This window comes from Rhinolophus sinicus, chromosome X (genome assembly GCF_036562045.2).
Source record: "Rhinolophus sinicus isolate RSC01 chromosome X, ASM3656204v1, whole genome shotgun sequence".
NCBI classification, from domain to species: Eukaryota; Metazoa; Chordata; class Mammalia; order Chiroptera; family Rhinolophidae; genus Rhinolophus; species Rhinolophus sinicus.
Genome location: NC_133768.1, coordinates 39,060,451 through 39,082,288, shown reverse-complemented (window position 1 = coordinate 39,082,288; position 21,838 = coordinate 39,060,451). Strand labels below are relative to the sequence as shown.

At 38.2% G+C, this 21,838-nt stretch overlaps 1 protein-coding gene across 2 annotated transcripts in view; it reads left to right on the top strand.

Annotated features, from left to right (window-relative positions):
• Positions 1-21,838, top strand: part of SYN1 (synapsin I) — a 53,846-nt gene that overhangs the window by 9,748 nt on the left and 22,260 nt on the right. For both annotated transcript variants that reach the window (XM_019716710.2, XM_019716711.2), the window contains exons 2-5: positions 1,496-1,553; positions 1,657-1,748; positions 3,192-3,348; positions 3,520-3,609. In XM_019716710.2, the coding sequence (XP_019572269.1) occupies positions 1,496-1,553; positions 1,657-1,748; positions 3,192-3,348; positions 3,520-3,609 (397 nt within the window). The remainder of the gene's footprint in view (positions 1-1,495; positions 1,554-1,656; positions 1,749-3,191; positions 3,349-3,519; positions 3,610-21,838) is intronic.

Below are 21,838 nucleotides of genomic sequence, written 5' to 3'. Positions count from 1 at the left end.
AGTTGCATGTCGGAGGCTTACTGGGGAGTGCCTTTGGTATCAACACCTGTAAGGAGGGCAGGATGGGGCAGGAGAAGCTGCTCCACGATGTGGCTGCATCAGTGGCCACAGCTGTTCCTAGAGGGCGCTCTGGGGCTGGGATGGTCCTTCAGGATCAGCCTAGGTGGAGGCAAAGAGGCTGGCCTTCGTGCTCACTCAGACCAGATATAAGCCATGGACTGCCCGAGGTAGGTGTAACCTTGGCCAAGGCAGTTCCCTGGGACAGAAGCCAATTCCCAGTGGGACACAGCTGTGAGCTGTCACCCTGATATTCAGGTGCATTGGCCCCAAAGAGGACATCTGAACAAAGCCCCACAGTACTCACGACCCTTATGGTCAAAAACGTTTGAAAAATAGTGATACAGTCTACACTCATCTCCATGTTATAAATGAAAAATGCAGTTCTAAGAAAGATTCTTTCCCAACACTTGTGAGGGGTCAGTATCAGTGATGGAGAGAGAGAGAGAGAGAGAGAAAGAGAACTGTGCTTGAGGTCTTTTGGGTATATCAGTCAAGCCAGTAGGGCCCCTTTGTGCTGTGTGTGTGTGTGTGTCCGAGACCCTGATTGTATGCATGAAGGTGACCCCAGGAGTGCCTTCTCCCCTCATCCCCCTTCTATGAGAAAACTGATTGGGGATGAGCTTCTGTCTGTGAAGAAACCTGTCAGGTAGGAATCCTGAGCCTGGGGGAAGATGCCCCTGGAAACCTGGTCCCGCTGGGGATGGGCCCAGGGACAGTGACATAGCAGTTAGTGCTGTGCCTACGGCTGCTCCTCCTCCTCTCCTTCCTATGGCTTCCCCGCCTCCTCAATGCATTCCTCCTCACCTCCATCATTGCTGGCTCCAGCTTCTATAGCACCACCACCAGCCTGTGCCCCTCAGTCTGCTCCTTCTTTTCTGATACCCATGCCCACCCGTGGCTGTTGTGTCCCTCACGGCACAACCACATGTGGTGAATGTGCTCCTCCTTGGGAAAGGGCCAGAGAGCAGAGAGATGCTTCAGGCCACACAAGCGGACTCAGGCCCTGAGACAAATCCAGACAGACTTCATTTGTATGTATTCTTTATGGTTCTTTGACATTTACAAACCTCTGTGCAATTTCAAAGTATGTTACAGTTTACACAGCACCCCTTATTTTCCAAAGCTTTCCAAAAACATTACAATAGCAGTGTGACGAGCAGACCATACTTTGGGAGTTGCCTGATTTCTGAGGTTTAAGGACTTATTTTAAAGCCTGCAATGGTCTTTGACATTTATACACCTCCACGAGGATTACTTTATTGTTTTTTTATTGTTCACAAAGTATTGTTTGAGTTTTTCAAAGTATTTCAACAATCATAAATCACTCTATGGTTTCTCTAGTGGCACCAAAGGGACAAAATGGGCAAAGGACAGGCCTGGGTTCTGTCTTCCTGAGATTTGAGCATTGATGGATGTGCTCTCCTTTTCTCTCCAGGGCGAAATACTTCAAAGGAAAAAAGATCCATGGAGAAATTGACATTAAAGTAGAACAGGTTAGTTGGGGCAGGTGGACTTGGGGGTGAACTGTCCAGATTGCAAACTGAGTGGTCATTTTTGTGCGATGGGAGTGAATCACTGATTTTTTTTCCTTTCCAGGCTGAATTCTCTGATCTCAACCTCGTGGCTCATGCCAATGGTGGATTCTCTGTGGACATGGAAGTTCTTCGGAATGGGGTGAAGGTTGTGCGGTGCGTATAAAAAGGGTAGCTTGGTGTTATGGGAGAGGCCTAAGGCCTCCCTTAGAGCTGAGGCAGAGTCCCCACCTCCCCACCCATCCTTCTGTGAGCAAGAACTTAGGCACAGTGCAATGGAATGTTATTCAGCCACGAGAGAGAAGGAAATCCTGCCATTTGTGATGACATGGGTGGACCTTCAGGACACTGTGTTCAGTGAGATAAGTTAACAGAGAAAGACAAGTGCTGCATGATGTCCCTTATATGTGAAATCGTAAAAAAGTCAAACTCATAAAAACAGAGAGTAGAATGGTGGTGACCAGGGCCTGGGGGATGGAAGAATAGGAGCGATATTGTTTAAGGGCACAAAAATGGTAGATAAATAATCCTAGAGATCTAATGCACAGTATCGTGAATACAGATAGCAACGTTCTATCATAGTGATCAAACGTGCTTACAGGCTAGATCTCAACTATTCCTGTCACAAAAAAGAAATAATAGTTATAAGACATGATAGGCAGTGCTAACTAATGCTACAATGGCAATCACATTACAATATATAAATGTATCAAATGAACATGTCATACACCTTAAACTTACACAGTGTTATCTGTCAAATATATTTCAATTTTAAAAAAAGAGCTTAGGAACAGAATGTGGAAGATAGCTTCTCTTCTGAAGAAAAGCCAAGGATCCCAGAAGACCACAAGCCAAACTTTTCAGTTATTAATTCAACAGACATTTCTTGAGTGTCTACTGTATGCCAGGTGTCACTCTCAGCATTTGACATTCAACAAACATTTATTGAGCACCTGTGGTACTCCAGGAGCTGTTCTACGTGCTGAAGACCTGGCAATGAACAAAACAGACCCCAAAAAAGACCAAAAAAAAACCCCACAAACCCCTCTGCCCTCATGAAACTTACATTCTACCATGGGATACACACAATACACAAATAAATAAAAGAATGCAAAAGTGCTAAGGAAAAATATATAGAAGCAAAGGGATGTAGGGATTTGGGCTGGTGGAGGGGTCTACAATTGGGATAAGGTAGACCTGTAGTGTAACAGACATTTGAGTAGAACTACATGCAGATATCTAGGGGGAAACTGTTTCAGGCAGAAGGAACAGCCCAGGTGGAGGCCCTGAGGCTGGAATTTATTCTGAGCAGCATCTTTTGAGGACAGCTAGTAGTCTGAGAGACCTACTAGGTAAGCTGCAAGCTGACCTTGTTGAGGAGAGGAGCAGGTAGGAAAAGCTTAAGGGGTGGGGGTCACCAGATGGGGAAAGGGTAGGAAGGGTGCTTGTAGGGGAGGGAACCGCTTGTGCGTGTGTGCTGAGGTAAGAAATCACTTTGTAATTTCTAGGAGCTGTGGAGGTTTAGAAACTTGGTCTTTGTTCTGAGGGAGGTGGGAAGCTTCTAGGGGGACCCTCAACACTCCTACCCCTGAACCCCAGGTCTCTGAAGCCAGACTTTGTGCTGATCCGTCAGCACGCCTTCAGCATGGCGCGGAACGGAGACTACCGCAGTTTGGTCATCGGGCTGCAGTATGCTGGAATCCCCAGCGTTAACTCTTTGCATTCTGTCTACAACTTCTGTGACAAGCCCTGGGTGGTAAGTGACAGGAAGGATGCTATTGGCACAGGGAATATCTCATGCATGCAGGTGGGAGCTCAAAATCACTGTGATTTTGGGGGACTGAGGAAGTGTGCAAGCTTGGACTCCCAGTTTGGAGACTTCCCCCAGGTGAAGGACTTGCTGACTTGTCTCTCCTGGCTCTCATAGTTTGCCCAGATGGTTCGGCTGCACAAGAAACTGGGGACACAGGAATTCCCTTTAATCGATCAGACCTTCTACCCCAATCACAAAGAGATGGTGAGTCTGGGGGAAATAGAGTGGGCAGAAGGGAAAAGCATCATGCCTACTGCAATAGTATTGCCAATGGATGTGTTACCAATGGGATGCTATCAGAGAGCACAGCTGGCACGTGCTTGCAGAGGGCGAAGTTGCTTTGGGAGGGTGTATTAATACTGTGAATTTAGTTAAGTGATTACAAGTGTGATTTAAATCATTAATCCTATTATATACAGTATGTATTCTCTTACCAGTATTAAAAATCGACTTCTAATGTAAATTAACAGAACTAATGTAATGAATCAGATTATATTACATATAGAAATCAAATCATTGTTACTAACATTATCAAATATTCCTCTTGATAGAAATGTTACCAATGTCTCAAATTAGGATTGGCAATAAAAATTATCAATAGCAGTGTTAGAAATTAAATTGCTTACAAATGGTAATTAAATTGTAGGCTACTATTATCATAAAATATAATCACTAATATTACAAATTATCACCAATACTACAAATTTATATTCCTGATATAAATTATGAGTACCAATGTTATGAATTAAACTATAGTTCCCAATAGAAATTGAATAATCATGACTAGTATCATCAAATATTATAACTATTATTACAAATTATTATCAACATTACAAATTATAAATTATAAGTCCCTGTTTTGAATTATATTATACTTAATAATAGAAATTGTACTATCATTACTAATATCATCAAATAATCTAACTAACATTACTATTTATTACCAGTGATACAAATTAAGATTATCAATATAAGTGATTAGCACCTATGTTGTAAATTAAGTAATAATTACTAAAAGAAATTAAACTATTAGTAAAACATTGTAAAATGTTGTTAGAAATTATTGCCAGTGTTACAAATTAATATTACTAATATAAATTATGAGCATGTTATGAATTCTTAGTTACTAACAGAAATCATTATTAATATGATTAAATTCCAATTGTTATTATAAATAATTACTAATATTGAAGTTATGATTAGCAATATAAATTATGAGTACCACGGTTATGAATCAAATTTTAGTTACAAATAGAAATTGAATCACCATTATTAATGCCATCAAATTTTACTACTAGTTTAATATTTTTAACAATGTTACAAATTACATTTATATAATTTGTGTCTGAATAATATATAAATAATCATCACCAGTTTTATGAATTAAATTACAATTAAGTATCAATATTGACCCAACATTACCAGCTTACTTAAATAACATTGGTACTAATATTAAAAATTCTTATCTGTATTACAAATCATGGTCACTGATACAAATTTGCAGTGTTATGAATTAAGTTTACTTCCAGATGAAGATCAAGTCATTAGTTTTCAGGAAACCAAATTTGTTTATCATTATTATTATTCCATATTCTTTGAGAGACAGCATAGTTGCTTGTGATTAATAGTGTGGACTCTGTGGCCAGAATTTCTTTATTGGAATCCTAGCTCCACAGCTTATTAACTTTCTAACGTAGGAAGCATCACTTAAATGCTTTGTGCCTTCATGTACTCATTTGCGAAATGTGGGTAAGAGTAGTTCTTGCTCATAGAATTGCTGTGAGATTTAAATTATTTAATGAGTGAAAGTGATTACAGCAGTGCAGCTAGCATATATGACGTTGCTACCTATTCCCTTCTATTCCTAGCTTGTTGAATGTTTTTATCATGAGAGGATGTGGGACTTTGTTAAATGCTTTTTCTATGTTTGATATGATCAAGTAGGTTTTTTCCTTTATTCTATGAATATGGTGTATTACATGAATTGATTTTCATGCAAGTTGAGCCACACTTGCATCCCTGGGCCAGATCCCACTTGGTCTGATGTATAATCTTTTTTATATATTGTGGGATTCAGTTTGTTAGTATTTTGTTGAGAATCATAGTAGGTGTATCTATAATCATAAAGCATATTGTTCTGTAGTTTTCTTACAATGTCTGTCTGGTTTTGGTATCAAGGTAATAGCCTCAGAATGAGACGGACAGTGTGTTGCCTTTTCTTCTATTTTTAGGAAGAGTTTGTGAAAGTTTCGTGTTTATTCTTTTTAAATGTTTGTTCAAATTCACAAGTGAAGTATATTTGATCCGTTAGTATAGCCATTCCACCTCCCTTTTGGTTACTATTTGCATGGTAAATCTTTTTCCATCCATTTACTTTTCTTTTCCCCCCTACTTCCGCCTCCCCCGACACACACACACACACACACACACACACACACACACACACACACACACACACACTCTGGTATAAGCGTTGTTTCTCAGTCTAGTTGTGTAGGACACAGCTCCTTGGCCCATGCTGGTATTATGCGCCTTGCGCTCCCCCCGGCTGAGGCAGTCGGTCACCAGTCATCCATGGGCCGCTCACGGCAGCTCACGGCAGCTCACGGCAGCCCACGGCAGCTCACGGCAGCTCACGGCAGCTCACGGCAGCTCACGGCAGCTCTCGCTGGCTGCTGGCCTCTCACGGCAGCACTCCGCAGCTTGCTGATCACAGCAGCCCACCTCCAGGAGAGCTGTTGTTCAGAATCTTAGCTGTAGAGGGCGCAGCTCACTGGCCGGTGTGGGAATTGAACCAGCAACCTCGGGCGTAAGGAGCACCACGGAGCTCCAACCACCTGGGCCACCAGACTGGCCCATGCATTTACTTTCAACTTATTTGTGTCTTCGAATCTAGAGTGTGTCTCTTATAGAACAGCATATAATTGGATAATATTTTTCATCCATTATGCCTAGTTCTACCTTTCAATTGGAGTGTTCAATTCATTTACATTTACTGTAATTAGTGATAAGATAGAATTTCTATTTATAATTTTGCTATTGGTGTTCTATATTTCTTACGTCTTTTTCTGTACTCCTCCATTAATGTATACTTTTGAGTTAAATAGTTTTTTTTAATTAAACTTTATTGGGATGACAATTGTTAGTAAAGTTACGTAGATTTCAGGTGTACAACTCTGTATTACATCATCTATAAATGCCATTGTGTGTTCATCACCCAGAGTCAGTTCTCCTTCCATCACCATATATTGATCCCCCTTAACCTCATCTCCCACCCCCCACCCCCCTTACCCTCTGGCAACCACTAAACTATTCTCTGTGTCTATGAGTTTTTGTTTCCTCATTTGTTTGTCTTGTCCTTTTGTTGTTTTCAGTTTTATATACCACATATCAGTGAAATCATATGGTTCTTGACTTTTTCTGTCTGACTTATTTCGCTTAGCATTATAATCTCAAGATCCATCCATGTTGTTCCAAATGGTACTATTTCATCTTTTCTTATGGCCGAATAATATTCCATTGTGTGTATATACCACAACTTCTTTATCCATTCATCTATCGAAGGACATTTTGGTTGTTTCCATGTCTTGGCCACCGTAAATAAAACTACAATGAACATTGGAGCACATATGTCTTTATGGATAAATGTTTTCATATTTTGGGGAGCAGATACCCAGGAGAGGGATTGTTGGGTCATATGGTAATTCTGTTCTTAATTTTTTGATGAACCTCCACACTGCCTTCCACAGTGGCTGTACCAATCTGCATTCCCACCAACAGTGTATGAAGTTTCCTTTTTCTCCACAGCCTCTCCAACATTTGTTACTATTTGTCTTGTTGATGACAGCCATTCTGACTGGGGTGAGGTGATATCTCATTGTGGTTTTGATTTGCATTTCTCTGACGATTAGTGATGTTGAGCATTTTTTCATATGTCTGATTGCCATTTGTATGTCCTCTTTGGAGAAATGTCTCTTCAGGTCCTCTGCCCATTTCTAAATTGGGTTGTTTGTTTTTCTGTTGTTGAGTTGAATGAATTTCTTGTATATTTTGGACATTAGCCCCTTATTGGAGGCACTGTTTGTAAAACTCTTCTCCCATTCAGTTGGTTGACTCTTTATTTTGTCTATGGTTTCTTTTGCTGTGCAGAAGCTTTTAAGTTTGATATAATCCCATTCATTTATTTTAGCTTTTTCTTCCATTGCCTTTGGAGTCAAATTCATAAAATGCTCTTTGAACCCAAGGTCCATAAGTTTAGTACCTATGTTTTCTTCTATGCAGTTTATTGTGTCAGGTCTTATGCTTAAGTCTTTGATCCATTTTGAATTAATTTTGGTACATGGTGACAGCAGTCCAGTTTCATTGTTTTGCACATGGCTATCCAATTCTCCCAGCACCATTTATTGAAGAGGCTGTCTTTCCTCCATTGTATGTTTTTAGCTTCTTTGTCAAAAATTATCTGTCCATATTTATGTGGTTTTATTTCTGGGTTCTCAATTCTATTCCATTGGTCTATGTGTCTGTTTCTCTGCCAATACCATGCTGTTTTGATTATTGTAGCCCTGTAGTACAAGCCAAAGTCAGGGAGTGTGATACCTCCAGCACTGTTCTTTTTTCTTAAGATTGTTTTGGCTATTTGGGGTCTTTTGTGGTTCCAAACAAATCTGATGATTTTTTGTTCTATTTCTTTAAAAAAATGCCATTGGGATTTTGATGGGGATTGCATTAAATCTGTATATTGCTTTGGGTAATATGGCCATTTTAACTATGTTGATTCTTCCAATCCATGAGCATGGAATGTCTTTCCATTTCTTTGTGTCTTCTTCAATTTCTTTCAAAAATGTCTTATAGTTTTCAGCATATAGGTCTTTCACATCCTTGGTTAAGTTTATTCCTAGGTATTTTATTCTTTTTGCTGCAATTGCAAAAGGAATTGTTTTTTGTATTTCTTTTTCTGAGATTTCATTGTTAGTATATAGGAATGCAATGGACTTTTGTGCATTGATTTTGTAGCCGGCAACTTTACTGTATTCGTTGATTGTTTCTAATAGCTTTTTGGTGGAGTCTTTAGGGTTTTCTATATATAGCATCATGTCATCTGCAAAGAGTGATAATTTAACTTCTTCATTCCCAATTTGGATGCCTTTTATTTCTTTCTCTTGCCTGATTGCTCTGGCAAGGACTTCCAACACTATGTTGAAAAGCAGAGGTGATAGGGGACAGCCCTGTCGTGTTCCTGAACGTAGAGCAAAGGGCTTCAGTTTTTCACCATTAATTATGAGATTAGCTGAGGGCTTGTCATATATGGCCTTTATTATGTTAAGGTATTTTCCTTCTATACCTATTTTATTAAGTGTTTTAATCATAAATGGATGTTGTATCTTGTCAAATGCTTTTTCTGCATCAATTGATATAATCATATGATTTTTGTCCTTTATTTTGTTTATGTGATGTATCACATTGATGGATTTGTATGTTGAACCATCCTTGTGCCCTGGGATGAACCCCACTTGGTCGTGATGAATAATCTTTTTAATGCATTGTTGTATTCGATTTGCTAGAATTTTGTTTAGGATTTTTGCATCTGTATTCATCAGAGATATTGGTCTGTAGTTTTCTTTTCTTGTGCTGTCCTTACCAGGTTTTGGTATCAGGGTAATGTTGGCCTCATAAAATGAGTTAGGGAGTACTGTCTCTTCTTCAATTTTTGGAAGAGTTTGAGCAGGATTGGTATTAGATCCTCTTTGAAGGTTTGGTAGAATTCACTAGTGAAGCCATCTGGTCCTGGACTTTTGCTTTTGGGAAGGTTTTGGATGACTGATTCAATTTCGTTACTGGTGATCGGTCTGTTTAGATTTTCCAGTTCTTCATGGTTCAGCCTTGGAAGGCTATATGTTTCTAAGAACTTGTCCATTTCTTCTAGGTTATTGAATTTGGTGGCATATAGTCCTTCATAGTATTCTTGGATGATCCTTTGTATTTCTGTGGTGTCCGTGATAACTTCCCCTTTTTCATTTCTGATTTTGTTAATTAGTGTCTTCTCTCGTTTTATCTTAGTGAGTCTAGCCTAGGGTTTGTCAATTTTGTTAATCTTTTCAAAGAATCAGCTGTTTGTCACATTAATTTTTTCTATTGTCTTTTTGTTCTCTATTTCATTTAGTTCTGCTCTGACTTTGTTATTTCCTTTCTTCTGCTGACCTTGGGTTTCATTTTATCTTCTTTTTCTAGTTCTTTAAGGTGTAACATGAGGTTATTTATCTGGGATTTTTCTTGTTTCTTGAGATAGGCCTATAATGTTATAAACTTCCCTCTTAAAACTTCTTTCACTGCATTCTAAAAATTTTGGTAGGATGTATTTTCTTTCTCATTTGTTTCTATGTATCTTTTGATCTCTCCTCTTATTTCTTCTTTGAGACAGTTGTTCTTTAAAAATATATTGTTTAATCTCCACATATTTGTGGGTTTTTTCCTTCTTTCTTTTTGCAGTTGATATGCGATTTCAAAGCCTTGTGATCAGAGAATATGCTTGGTTTGATTTCAATCTTCTTAAATTTGCTGAGGCTAGTTTTATGTCCCAGTATATGGTCTATCAAGCAGATATTTTCTAATGCACCATTTCAGTTATCTTGTTTCTTTTCCATGTCTTTTTTTTAAAATAAATTTTATTGGGGAATATTGGGGAACAATGTGTTTCTCCAGGACCCATTCCATGTCTTTTTAAAAATTATATTCTTAGTAGTTTCCCTGGGGTTTACAATTAACATCTTAATTTATACCACTCTTATTTGAATTGATAATAATTTAATTTCAATAGTATTTTTTAAATTTCTTCTTTATAGCTTCATTTCCTCACCCCTCCTTTGTGCTTTTATTGTCATTATAAATTACATCTTTACACATCATGTACCCATGAATATAGACTTATAATTATTGCTTGATGCCATTGGCTTTTAAATTAGATAGAAGAAAAAAGTGTTACAAACAAAAAAATGCATTCATACTGTCTTTCATATTTACCTATGTGGTTACCTTTATAGGTACTCTTTATTTCTTCATGTGGATTCAAGTTACTAAGTAGTGTCATTTCATTTCAGCCTGAAGGACTCTCACAGTATTTCTTGTAGAAGTATGCTAGTGATGAATTATCTGTTTTTGTTTATTTGTGAATGTCTTAATTTTTGAAATATAGTTTTGAAGGATATAGAATTCTTAATTGACAATCTTTTTCTTTCAGTGCTTTGAATTTGTCCCACTGCCTTCTCGCCTTTAAGGTTTCTGATGAGAATTCAGCTATTAATCTTACCAAGGATCCCTTGAATGTGATGAGTCACTTCTCTCCTACTACTTTCAAGATTCTCTCTTTGTCTTTGGCTTTTATAAGTTTGCTTATGATGCATCTAAATGTAGATCTCTATGAGTTTATCCTGCTTGAATTTCAGTGAGCTTCTTAGATGTATAGATTAATATTTTTCATCAAATTTGGGAGGTTTTTAGCCATTGTTCATTCAAAGATTCTTTATTGCACCTTTCTCTCTCCTCTCTCCTTTTGGGACTCCCGTTATGTGTGCATTGATATGTTTGATGGTGTTCCACAAGCCGCTGAGACTCTGCTCATTTTGTTGATTTTTTTAAATTTCTGTTTCTCAGATTGGATAATCTCAGTTGACCTATCTTCAAATTCACTGATTCTTTTCTCTGACAGTTCAAATCTACGGTTGAGCCCCTCAAGTGAATTTTTCATTTCAGTAGTTGTATGTTTCAATTCCAGAATTCTATTATTTATAATTTCTGTCTCTTTATTGATAGTCTCTATTTTTTAAAACTCTTTCTTATACTTTCATTTAGTTCTTTAAACGATCTTCTTTAGTTCACTGAAACTATTCTAAATGGCTGACTTGTAGTCTATCTATTAATTCCAACATCTGGGCTTCCTCAGGGATAGTGTCTATTGACTGCTTTATTTTTCTGTCTTTGGCTCATATTTTATTGTTTCTTTGCATGTCTCATAAACTTTTGTTGAAAACTTAACATTTTAAATAATATAATGTGGCAACTGTAGACATCATATTCTTCCCCATCCCCAGGGTTTGTTTTTGTTGTTCTTTGTGAGGTATTTTTAGTGATACTCCAGAACTAATTCTGTAAAGTATGTATTCTTTGTCATATATGGCCACTGAAGTCTCTGCTCCAGTAGCTTAGTGGTCAGCTAATGATTAGACAGATATTTCTTTAAACACCTAGAACTAGTAAGTCTCCAAGTCTTTGCTGATGGGTTCAGTGTGTATGTTTGTGCATGCTGTTAATGCTCAGGCAGGCTGTTTACAACTTTGCCTTAACTTTACTTCCAACTTGTGCAGAGCCTTCAAATCAGCCAGAGATCCTTGGCATGCACACAGCCTTATGCATATTTGTGGCTCTCTAGGTTCCTAGGAATATGTCAGAGGTTTTCAAATCCTCCTATGGAGATCTCATTACCCAACTTTTCCTGTTAGGTTTTATTGGTCAGCTTGTTGTTTGTCTTAATTGTAATCACTGCCTCACACACCTGCTATGTTAAACAGCTGCTGCTGATTGTTTCTGAAAAGTACGACCAGGCAAAGCTGTTCACACCAGATGAACTCTGAGTCAGGTCAAATAGACACGTCCTAAGTGGAGTTTTCTAGGAAAGTGTAAGACAGGTCAAATAAAGATAGTTCTCTAAGAATGGAACTTAGGGGGGACTCCAACCCTGTTCTGCCTCCTCCTGTGGTTGCTAGGCTGCTGGTTTTCATCAGGATTGCAAGGTTGTTGATTTTCAAGACTGTTTGTTGAAGTGGGAAGAAGGGGATGGGAACAGGGAAAGTTCAAATGCCACAAAACTCACTGTTCTTACTGAGATTCAACCATTTTTTTAAATTGTTATAGACCTTTAGTCCATTTTTAAAGCTCTGACAAAACTGATTTTGACAATTTTTACCAGTATTCTCATTGCTTTTATGGAGGTTATAGGCCCTTACTCTAGTATTTCCACTGATATCACCTCCAGGCATATCTTGTTCTTTCGCTGCCTCAGCCCTAGGATAATGGTATCTCAAAGCCAAGATCTGGCAGCCAGATGTACTCATTGCTACTAGAATGTCCTTCCTTCTTGGCTCCCTCGCTGTACAGAACCAGAAAAAATACACACACACACACACACACACACACACACACACACACACAGTACCAAAAACTGTATACACATTTTAAGAAAGGAAAACTATATTAAAATTGTAATACTCAATATATACTGGGGGTGCCAAAAAATGTATACACATGACTCATCTTTTGTTATCGGTATGTATTCATTTTTTTGTTATCGGTATGTATTCAGTATTACAATTTTAATACAGTTTTTCCTTTCTTAAAATGTGTATATATTTTTGGCACCCTCTGTGTGTGTGTGTGTATAATGTTTTCATACTGATACTTCCAATTATAATTCAACACATTACACAGTTCCTTCTAGCCCTCCTTCATTCTATGTTTATATTTCTCTTCTCTAACAGTGAGAACCCTAACCTCCAACATCATCAATATACTTACTCATTTCTTCAATCCTACAAAACACAGAAAGTATTTTTAGAATTTCAACACCCATACCATTGTGAAAAACAAACCTAGTAACGTAGAGCTTAAGATTTGTTTGCCCTTTTTATGCCTATAGATGAGGATATACCGTCAAAGTACTGCATTCATAAGTTACTTGGTGTAATTCGTGTTATTTCTCATTCACCATGGTTATGTTATTCAGTTTATTACAAATGTAGTTTCTCTCTCTTTGTATTAAATTTTAATTTTTCCCTATCCATGCTGATTTAATTTTATATTTTTTAAATGTAAGACAGCATGATTCCAAGTCAAAATACAAAAAGGCATATACAGATACAATTTAAACCCTAAATAAAATGGATAATTTTCTAGGGAAACACAGTTAACAAAAAATGACCCAATTAGAGTGTAACAGACCAAATAGAGAAAATCATGAAGAAAATATCCCATTAAAAAGCATCAGGCCGGCCGGCCCACTGGCTCAGGTAGTTGGAGCACCGTGCTTCTAATGCCACAGGCCGCCGGTTCGATTCCCACATGGGCCAGTGAGCTGCGCCCTCTACAGCTAAGATTGTGAACAACAGCTCTCCCTGGAGCTGGGCTGCTGTGAGCAGCTGGAGGTTGGCGTGAGCTGCTGTGGGCTGCTGTGTGCTGCCATGAGTGGCCAGCAGCCAGCGTGAGCTGCTGTGTGCTGCCGTGGGCTGCTGTGGGCTATTGTGTGCTGCCATAAGTGGCCGGTGGCCATCATGTGTGGCCGGCAGCTGGCAAGAGCTGCCGTAAGCTGCCATGAGCAGCCAACCAATGACTGGTGACCAACTGCCTCAGCCAGGGGGGCGGGGCGCAAGGCTCATAATACGAGCATAGGCCAGAGCTGTGTCATACACAACTAGACTGAAAAACAACAGCTTGAACTGGAGGGCGGGGTGGCAAAAAAGGGAGGAGGGTGAAAGCATCAGGCCCAGATGGTTTCACAGGGGAATTCTACTAAACTGTTGGAGAGCAGTTAATTTCAATGCCAAACAAGTTGTTCCAGAGAACAGAAAATGAAGAGAAACTTCCACATTATTTTTCTAAAACAATTATAACATTGATAGCACAAAGAAAGAAAATCATAGACCATTTTCACTCATGATGATCAATGCAAAAATCCTAAGTAAAATATTAGTGAATGAATTCACAACTACATTAAGAAAATAATATAGCATGACCAAGTGAGATTACTTCTAGGAATGCAAGGATGGTCTGTTATAGGTAGTTTATTAATATAATACAACATATTAATAGATCTAAGGGAAAACCATATGATCATTTCCATAGTTATTTTAAAAGCCTCTGACAAAATTCAACACCTATTCTGATAAAAATCATTCAAAAATAGAAGTCAACTAATACCATCTTAACATGGTAAAATGTGGATACCTCAGTCCTAAAGTTGTCATCAACTTAATGAGATAACATTGAAGTCATTTCCACTAAGATCAGGAATAAGGCAAAGGGCCCACTGTCTCCACTCATTTTCAGTATTGTATTTGGAGGTATTACACCAATGCAGTTAGACTAGGAAAAGCTATTAGAGATGTAAGAATGGGTTAAAAAGACATAAAAGTGTTTCTATTTATAGATGATATGATAGTACACCTGGAAATCCCCTAAAGAACCAATAATAAAGCTAATTCAAACAATAAAAGAATTCAATAACATAGCAGAATATAAAATCAACATACAAAAATCAATAGTTTTCATGTACACAAGTAGCCAGATAGAATGTATAATGGAAGAGACAGCTCCATTTGTGATTACAGTAGAAAAAGATAAAATACCTTGGGATAAAGTCAACAAGGGGTATGCAAACTTATATGAGGGGAAGTTTAAAACACTCCTAGAAGATACAAAGGTAGGCTTACACAAATGGAAAGTAATTCCTTGTTCTTGGATAGGATGAATTAACATCACAAAGATGTCAGTTCCCCTTCTCAGGTCTTTATTTAATTTATAAGTTTAATGTGGTCCCCCCAAAATATACCTAAAAGCTTTTATCTGCAGCTGGAAAAATTGATAGTAAAGTTCATACAACAGCCAGGAAGACCCTGAAAAAGAAAATCTCAGGTTGGGGTGGGATTAGCCATACCAGTCTATGTACAAGGAGTCTAATGCCTCTGCCAGCAAATATTTTATGAAGCTTTTCTTTTGTAAGTTTTTTTTAATTGAAGTTTATTGGGATGACAATTGTTAGTAAAATTACATAGATTTCAGGTGTACAATTCTGTATTACATCATCTATAAATCCCATTGTGTGTTCACCACCCAGAGTCAGTTCTCCTTCCATCACCATATATTTGATTCCCCATACCCTCATCTCCCACCCCCCACCCCCCTTACCCTCTGGTAACCACTAAACTATTGTCTGTGTCTATGAGTTCTTGTTTCTCATTTGTTTGTCTTGTTCTTTTGTTGTTTTTGGTTTATATACCACATATCAGTGAAATCATATGGTTCTCTGCTTTTTCTGTCTGACTTATTTCGCTCAGCATTACTCTATCAAGATCCATCCATGTTGTCACAAATGTTCCTATATCATCTTTTCTTCCAATAGTATTCCATTGTGTATATATACCACAACTTCTTTATCCATTCATCTATCGAAGGACATTTTGGTTGTTTCCATGTCTTGGCCACCATAAACAAAGCTGCAATGAACATTGGAGCACACGTGTCTTTATGTATAAATGTTTTCAGATTTTTGGGTAGATACCCAGGAGAGGGATTGCTGGGTCATATGGTAATTCTATTTGTAATTTTTGAGGAACCTCCACACTGCCTTCCATAACGGCTGCACCAGTCTGCATTCCCACCAACAGTGTATGAGGGTTCCTTTTCCCCCACAGCCTCTCCAACACTTGTTACTATTTATCTTGTTGATGATAGCCATTCTGACTGGGGTGAGGTGATATCTCATTGTGGTTTTGATTTGCATTTCTCTGATGATTAGTGATGTTGAGCATTTTTTCATATGTCTATTTGCCATTTGTATGTCCTCTTTGGAGAAATGTCTCTCCAGGTCCTTTGCCCATTTTTCAATTGGGTTGTTTGTTTCTTTGTTGTTGAGTTGCATGAGTTCCTTGTATATTTTGGATATTAGCCCCTTATCGGAGGCACTGTTTGCAAAAATCTTCTCCCATTCAGTTGGTTGCCTCTTTATTTTGTCGATGGTTTCTTTTGCTGTGCAGAAGCTTTTAAGTTTCATATAGTCCCATTCATTTATTTTAGCTTTTACTTCCATTGCCTTTGGAGTCAAATTCATAAAATGCTCTTTGAACCCAAGGTCCATAAGTTTAGTACCTATGTTTTCTTCTATGCAGTTTATTGTGTCAGGTCTTATGCTTAAGTCTTTGATCCATTTTGAATTAATTTTGGTACATGGTGACAGATAGCAGTCCAGTTTCATTCTTTTGCACGTGGCTATCCAATTCTCCCAGCACCATTTATTGAAGAGGCTGTCTATTCTCCATTGTATGTTTTTAGCTTCTTTGTCAAAAATTATCTGTCCATATTTATGTGGTTTTATTTCTGGGTTCTCAATTCTATTCCATTGGTCTATGTGTCTGTTTTTCTGCCAATACCATGCTGTTTTGATTATTGTTGCCCTGTAGTACAAGCTAAAGTCAGGGAGTGTGATACCTCCAGCATTGTTCTTTTTTCTTAAGATTGCTTTGGCTATTCGGGGTCTTTTGTGGTTCCAAACAAATCTGATGATTTTTTTGTTCTATTTCTTTAAAACATGCCATTGGGATTTTGATGGGGATTGCATTAAATCTGTATATTGCTTTGGGTAATATGGCCATTTTAACTATGTTGATTCTTCCAATCCATGAGCACGGAATGTCTTTCCATTTCTTTGTGTCTTCTTCAATTTCTTTTAAAAATGTCTTATAGTTTTCAGCATATAGGTCTTTCACATCTTGGTTAAGTTTATTCCTAGGTATTTTATTCTTTTTGCTGCAATTGCAAAAGGAATTGTTTTTGTATTTCTTTTCTGAGATTTCATTGTTAGTATATAGGAATGCAATGGACTTTTGTACGTTGATTTTGTAGCCAGCAACTTTACTGTATTCGTTGATTGTTTCTAATAGCTTTTGTGGAGTCTTTAGGGTTTTCTATATATAGCATCATGTCATCTGCAAAGAGTGATAATTTAACTTCTTCATTCCCAATTTGGATGCCTTTTATTTCTTTCTCTTGCCTGATTGCTCTGGCAAGGACTTCTAACACTATGTTGAAAAGCAGAGGTGATAGGGGACAGCCCTGTCGTGTTCCTGAACGTAGAGCAAAGGGCTTCAGTTTTTCACCATTAATTATGAGATTAGCTGAGGTTTGTCATATATGGCCTTTATTATGTTAAGGTATTTTCCTTCTATACCTATTTTATTAAGTGTTTTAATCATAAATGGATGTTGTATCTTGTCAAATGCTTTTTCTGCATCAATTGATATAATCATATGATTTTTGTCCTTTATTTTCTTTATGTGATGTATCACATTGATGGATTTGCATATGTTGAACCATCCATGTGCCCCTGGGATGAACCCCACTTGGTCGTGATGAATAATTTCTTTAATGCATTGCTGTATTTGATTTGCTATAATTTTGTTTAGGATTTTTGCATCTGTATTCATCAGAGACACTGGTCTGTAGTTTTCTTTTTTTGTGTTGTCCTTACCAGGTTTTGGTATCAGGTTAATGTTGGCCTCATAAAATGAGTTTGGGAGTACTGTCTCTTCTTCAATTTTTTGGAAGAGTTTGAGCAGGATTGGTATTAGATCCTCTTTGAAGGTTTGGTAGAATTCACTAGTGAAGCCATCTGGTCCCGGACTTTTGCTTTTGGGAAGGTTTTGGATGACTGATTCAATTTCCTTACTGGTGATCGGTCTGTTTAGATTTTCCAGTTCTTCATGGTTCAGCCTTGGAAGGCTATATGTTTCTAAGAACTTGTCCATTTCTTCTAGGTTATTGAATTTGGTGGCATATAGTCCTTCATAGTATTCTTGGATGATCCTTTGTATTTCTGTGGTGTCCGTGATAACTTCCCCTTTTTCATTTCTGATTTTGTTAATTAGTGTCTTCTCTCTTTTTATCTTAGTGAGTCTAGCCAAGGGTTTGTCAATTTTATTAATCTTTTCAAAGAACCAGCTCTTTGTCACATTAATTTTTCTATTGTCTTTTGTTCTCTATTTCATTTAGTTCTGCTCTGATTTTATTATTTCCTTTCTTCTGCTGACCTTGGGTTTCATTTGTTCTTCTTTTTCTAGTTCTTTAAGTTGTAACATGAGGTTATTTATTTGGGATTTTTTGTTTCTTGAGATAGGCCTGTAATGATATAAATTTCCCTCTTAAAACTGCCTTTGCTGCATCCCAAAAATTTTGGTAAGATATATTTTCATTGTCATTTGTTTCTATGTATCTTTTGATCTCTCCTCTAATTTCTTCCTTGACCCAGTCGTTCTTTAAAAGTATGTTGTTTAATCTCCATGTATTTGTGTTTTTTCCTGCTTTATTTTTGCAGTTGATATCCAGTTTCAAACCTTGTGATCAGAGAATATGCTTAGTATGATTTCAATCTTCTTAAATTTGCTGAGACTGATTTTATGTCCCAATATATGGTTTATCCTTGAGAATGTTCCATGTATACTAGAAAAGAATGTATAATCTGATGTTTTAGGATGTAGTGCTCTATGAATGTCAATTATGTCCATTTCAACTAATGTGTCATTTAGGGCTGCTATTTATTTTCTGTTTGGATGATCTATCCATAGCTGTCAATGATGTATTTAAGTACCCTAATATAATTGTGTTTTGGTCAATTACTCCGTGTAGTTCTGTTAGTAGTTGCTTAGTATATTTTGGTGCTCCCTGATTGGGGGCATAAATATTGATGACTGTTATGTCTTCTTGTTGTATAGTCCCTTTACCATTATGAAATGTCCATCTTTGTCTCTTGTTATCTTTTTTCACCCTGAAGTCTGTTTCATCTGATATCATTATGGCTACACCTGATTTTCTCTGGATACCATTTGCTTGGAGTGTCAATTTCCACCCTTTCACTTTGAGTCTATGCTTGTCCTTGTAGCTGAGATGTGTCTCTTGGAGACAGCATATGGTTGGGTTTAGTTTTTGGATCCAATCTGCTACTCTGTGCCTTTTTATTGGTGAGTTCAGTCCATTTACATTTAGGGTGATTATTGATATGTGAGGATTTCCTGTCATTCTATCTTTAGTTTTCTGGTAAGGCTGTGTCTCCATTGTTTCTTTGCCTTTTTGTTGTTGTCTATTATTTCTGTGTGGTGGTATTCTATGATGTTTCCTTCTGTTTCTTCTTTTATTACAGTATATATTTCAGTTCTGGATTTTTTCTGAGTGGTTACCCTTAAGTTTATGTAAAAGAAAGTTTGATATTTAGAGTATTCCATTTTCTTCAGCATGCCTACTTTCTCCATTCCCATATTCTTGTTCAGGCCTTTACTCTTCCTTTTTTTTTGTTTTGGTTGCCACAAATTGTCCCTGTTGATGGTGGTCGAATAGCCTCTTTTAGTATTTCTTGTAGTGCAGGTCGTGTATTAGAAAATTCCCTCAGCTTCTGTGTGTCTGGAAAGGTCTTTATTCCTCCTTCATATCTAAAGGATATCTTTGCTGGATATATTATTCTTGGCTCATAATTTCTCTCTTTCAATAGTTTGAATATTTGGTTCCACTCCCTCCTGGCTTGTAGAGTTTCTGCTGAAAAATCTGATGATAATCTAATGGGCTTTCCTTTGTAGGTTACCATCTTCTTTTCCCTGGCTGCCTTGAGGATTCTTTCTTTGTCATTGATTTTAGACAGCTTCAATACAATGTGCCTTGGAGAAGGCCTGTTGGGATTGAGGTAATTAGGTGTTCTATTTGCTTCTTGGATTCGAGGATCCAGTTCTGTCCACAAGTTTGGGAATTTCGCATCGACAATTTGTTTGAATATATTCTCTGTTCCCTTCTCTTTCTTCTCCTTCTGGTATGCCCATTATTCTTATATTGCTCTTTCTGATGGAGTTAGAAAGTTCCTGTAGAGTTCTTTCATTTCTTTTAAGTCTCAAGTCTCTTTCTTCTTCCATCTGTGTCATTTCCAGGTTTCTATCTTCGATGTCACTGATTCTTTCCTCCATCTGGTCAACTCTACTACCTAAGCTGGTTATTTCATTCTTAATTTCTTCTATTGAGTTCTTAATCTCCAGAAATTCTATTTGGTTCTTTTTTTAAATTTCAATCTCTTTTGTAAAATGCTCATGCTGTTTTTTGACTGTGTTTCTGAGTTCATTAAACTGCCTTTCTGTGTTTTCTTGCATCTCGTTGAGTTTTTTTCAGAACTGCAATCTTGAATTCTCTGTCATTTAAGTCACATATTTCCATATCTTTAAGTTCCTTTTCTGGAGACTTTTCACTTTCTTTCTGAGCTGTCTTGTTGCCTTGGTTATTCATGGCAATTACTGATTTATTATTTCTCTTCCTAGACATCTACAGGAGTGGCTTCTGCAACAGGTTGATAGGAAGAGGTCTTTCTTTTGTTTTCCAGTACTTGTTGGTAGAATGTTTTATTTTCTCTCCAACTGCAGCCTTTATTTTCTCTCTCACACGGTAGTGCTATGTTTTCTCTGCACTATTCCAGCTTCTCACACAATGGGGGGATACCCTGGGAAACAGGCTACTCCTCTGTTAATAATTCGCCTGGGTCACAGGGCGTAGTGTCCATGTGGGTATGCGGAGAGCTTTAGATGTTCCAAAGCTCTTCCAGCTCCAGATTCAGATCCCGTATGTTTCAGCAGCTCTGTTTACTCCTGCAGGGATCCGCCCAGATAGGTGGGGCCAGGGACGGGGTGAGTTGTGAGAGGTGGCCCAGAGCAATGATGGCGACCACCAGCCGGTCCTGCTTCCACAGCTCCCTCCCCTTTGCTGGAACTAGTTGGGCTGCGAATCTGTGTTTGTGGTCCAGTTCTCAGAACAGCAAATATTCTGTTCTTTTGATCTGACACTGCTACTGTTCCGCTTCTAGCACCGGGCAGGTGGGGGCGGGGCGAGCTCTGGGAGGGTAGGGAGGGGGAGGTTAGTCTCAGTGCCTAAGGCTTCCGTTCTCTGCTTGGCAGTGAGGGCTTAAACCACCATTTTCAGCCTTCTTCCCTCAGTCTTTTCTCCGAGGTCTCTGCTGTGAGCGTTGGGTTCAGCCGTGTTATATGCTCTCCCCTCAGCCCTGTGGGAAGCGGAGCCCTAGCAGTCCAAGTTCTGCCCTCTCCCGCAGCTGCGGTAGTTCCGGGATGCAGCGAGCTTGGAGCACTGAGCTAGGTCTGCGTCCTGCGCCCTCGCGGCTCTGTCTCCGCACTTCTCCCTTCCCTCCTCCCCCGCTCGCGCGATTCGCCCACCTGTAGGTGAATTCAGTAATGAGACCCTTCGTCTTGCCTGTCTGCTGTGCAGGGAGTCCTTTATGGAGTTATAGCTATTTAATTTGTTGTAAATTCCAGGGGAGATTTCCAGAGGCTCACCTCACGCTGCCATTTTGATGACGTCCAATCGAAGCTTTTCTAATTTAAACAGTATGATGCAGACACGTGACTAGAGAGTGACAGACTAAAGGAAGAAAAAATGAAAATCCAGATATAGATCCGTGTACATATGGAAATATAGTGGATTATAAAAGTGGCAAGCTTTCTTTTTGACATTTAAAATTTTCATCCATCTGAAATTGATGTTCTTGATTTTAGCACTCTTACAAACATCCTCATTACATGTATTCTTTAACACTTCTCTGCATGCATTACAGAATGGCCCTCACATCCATTCACTTACA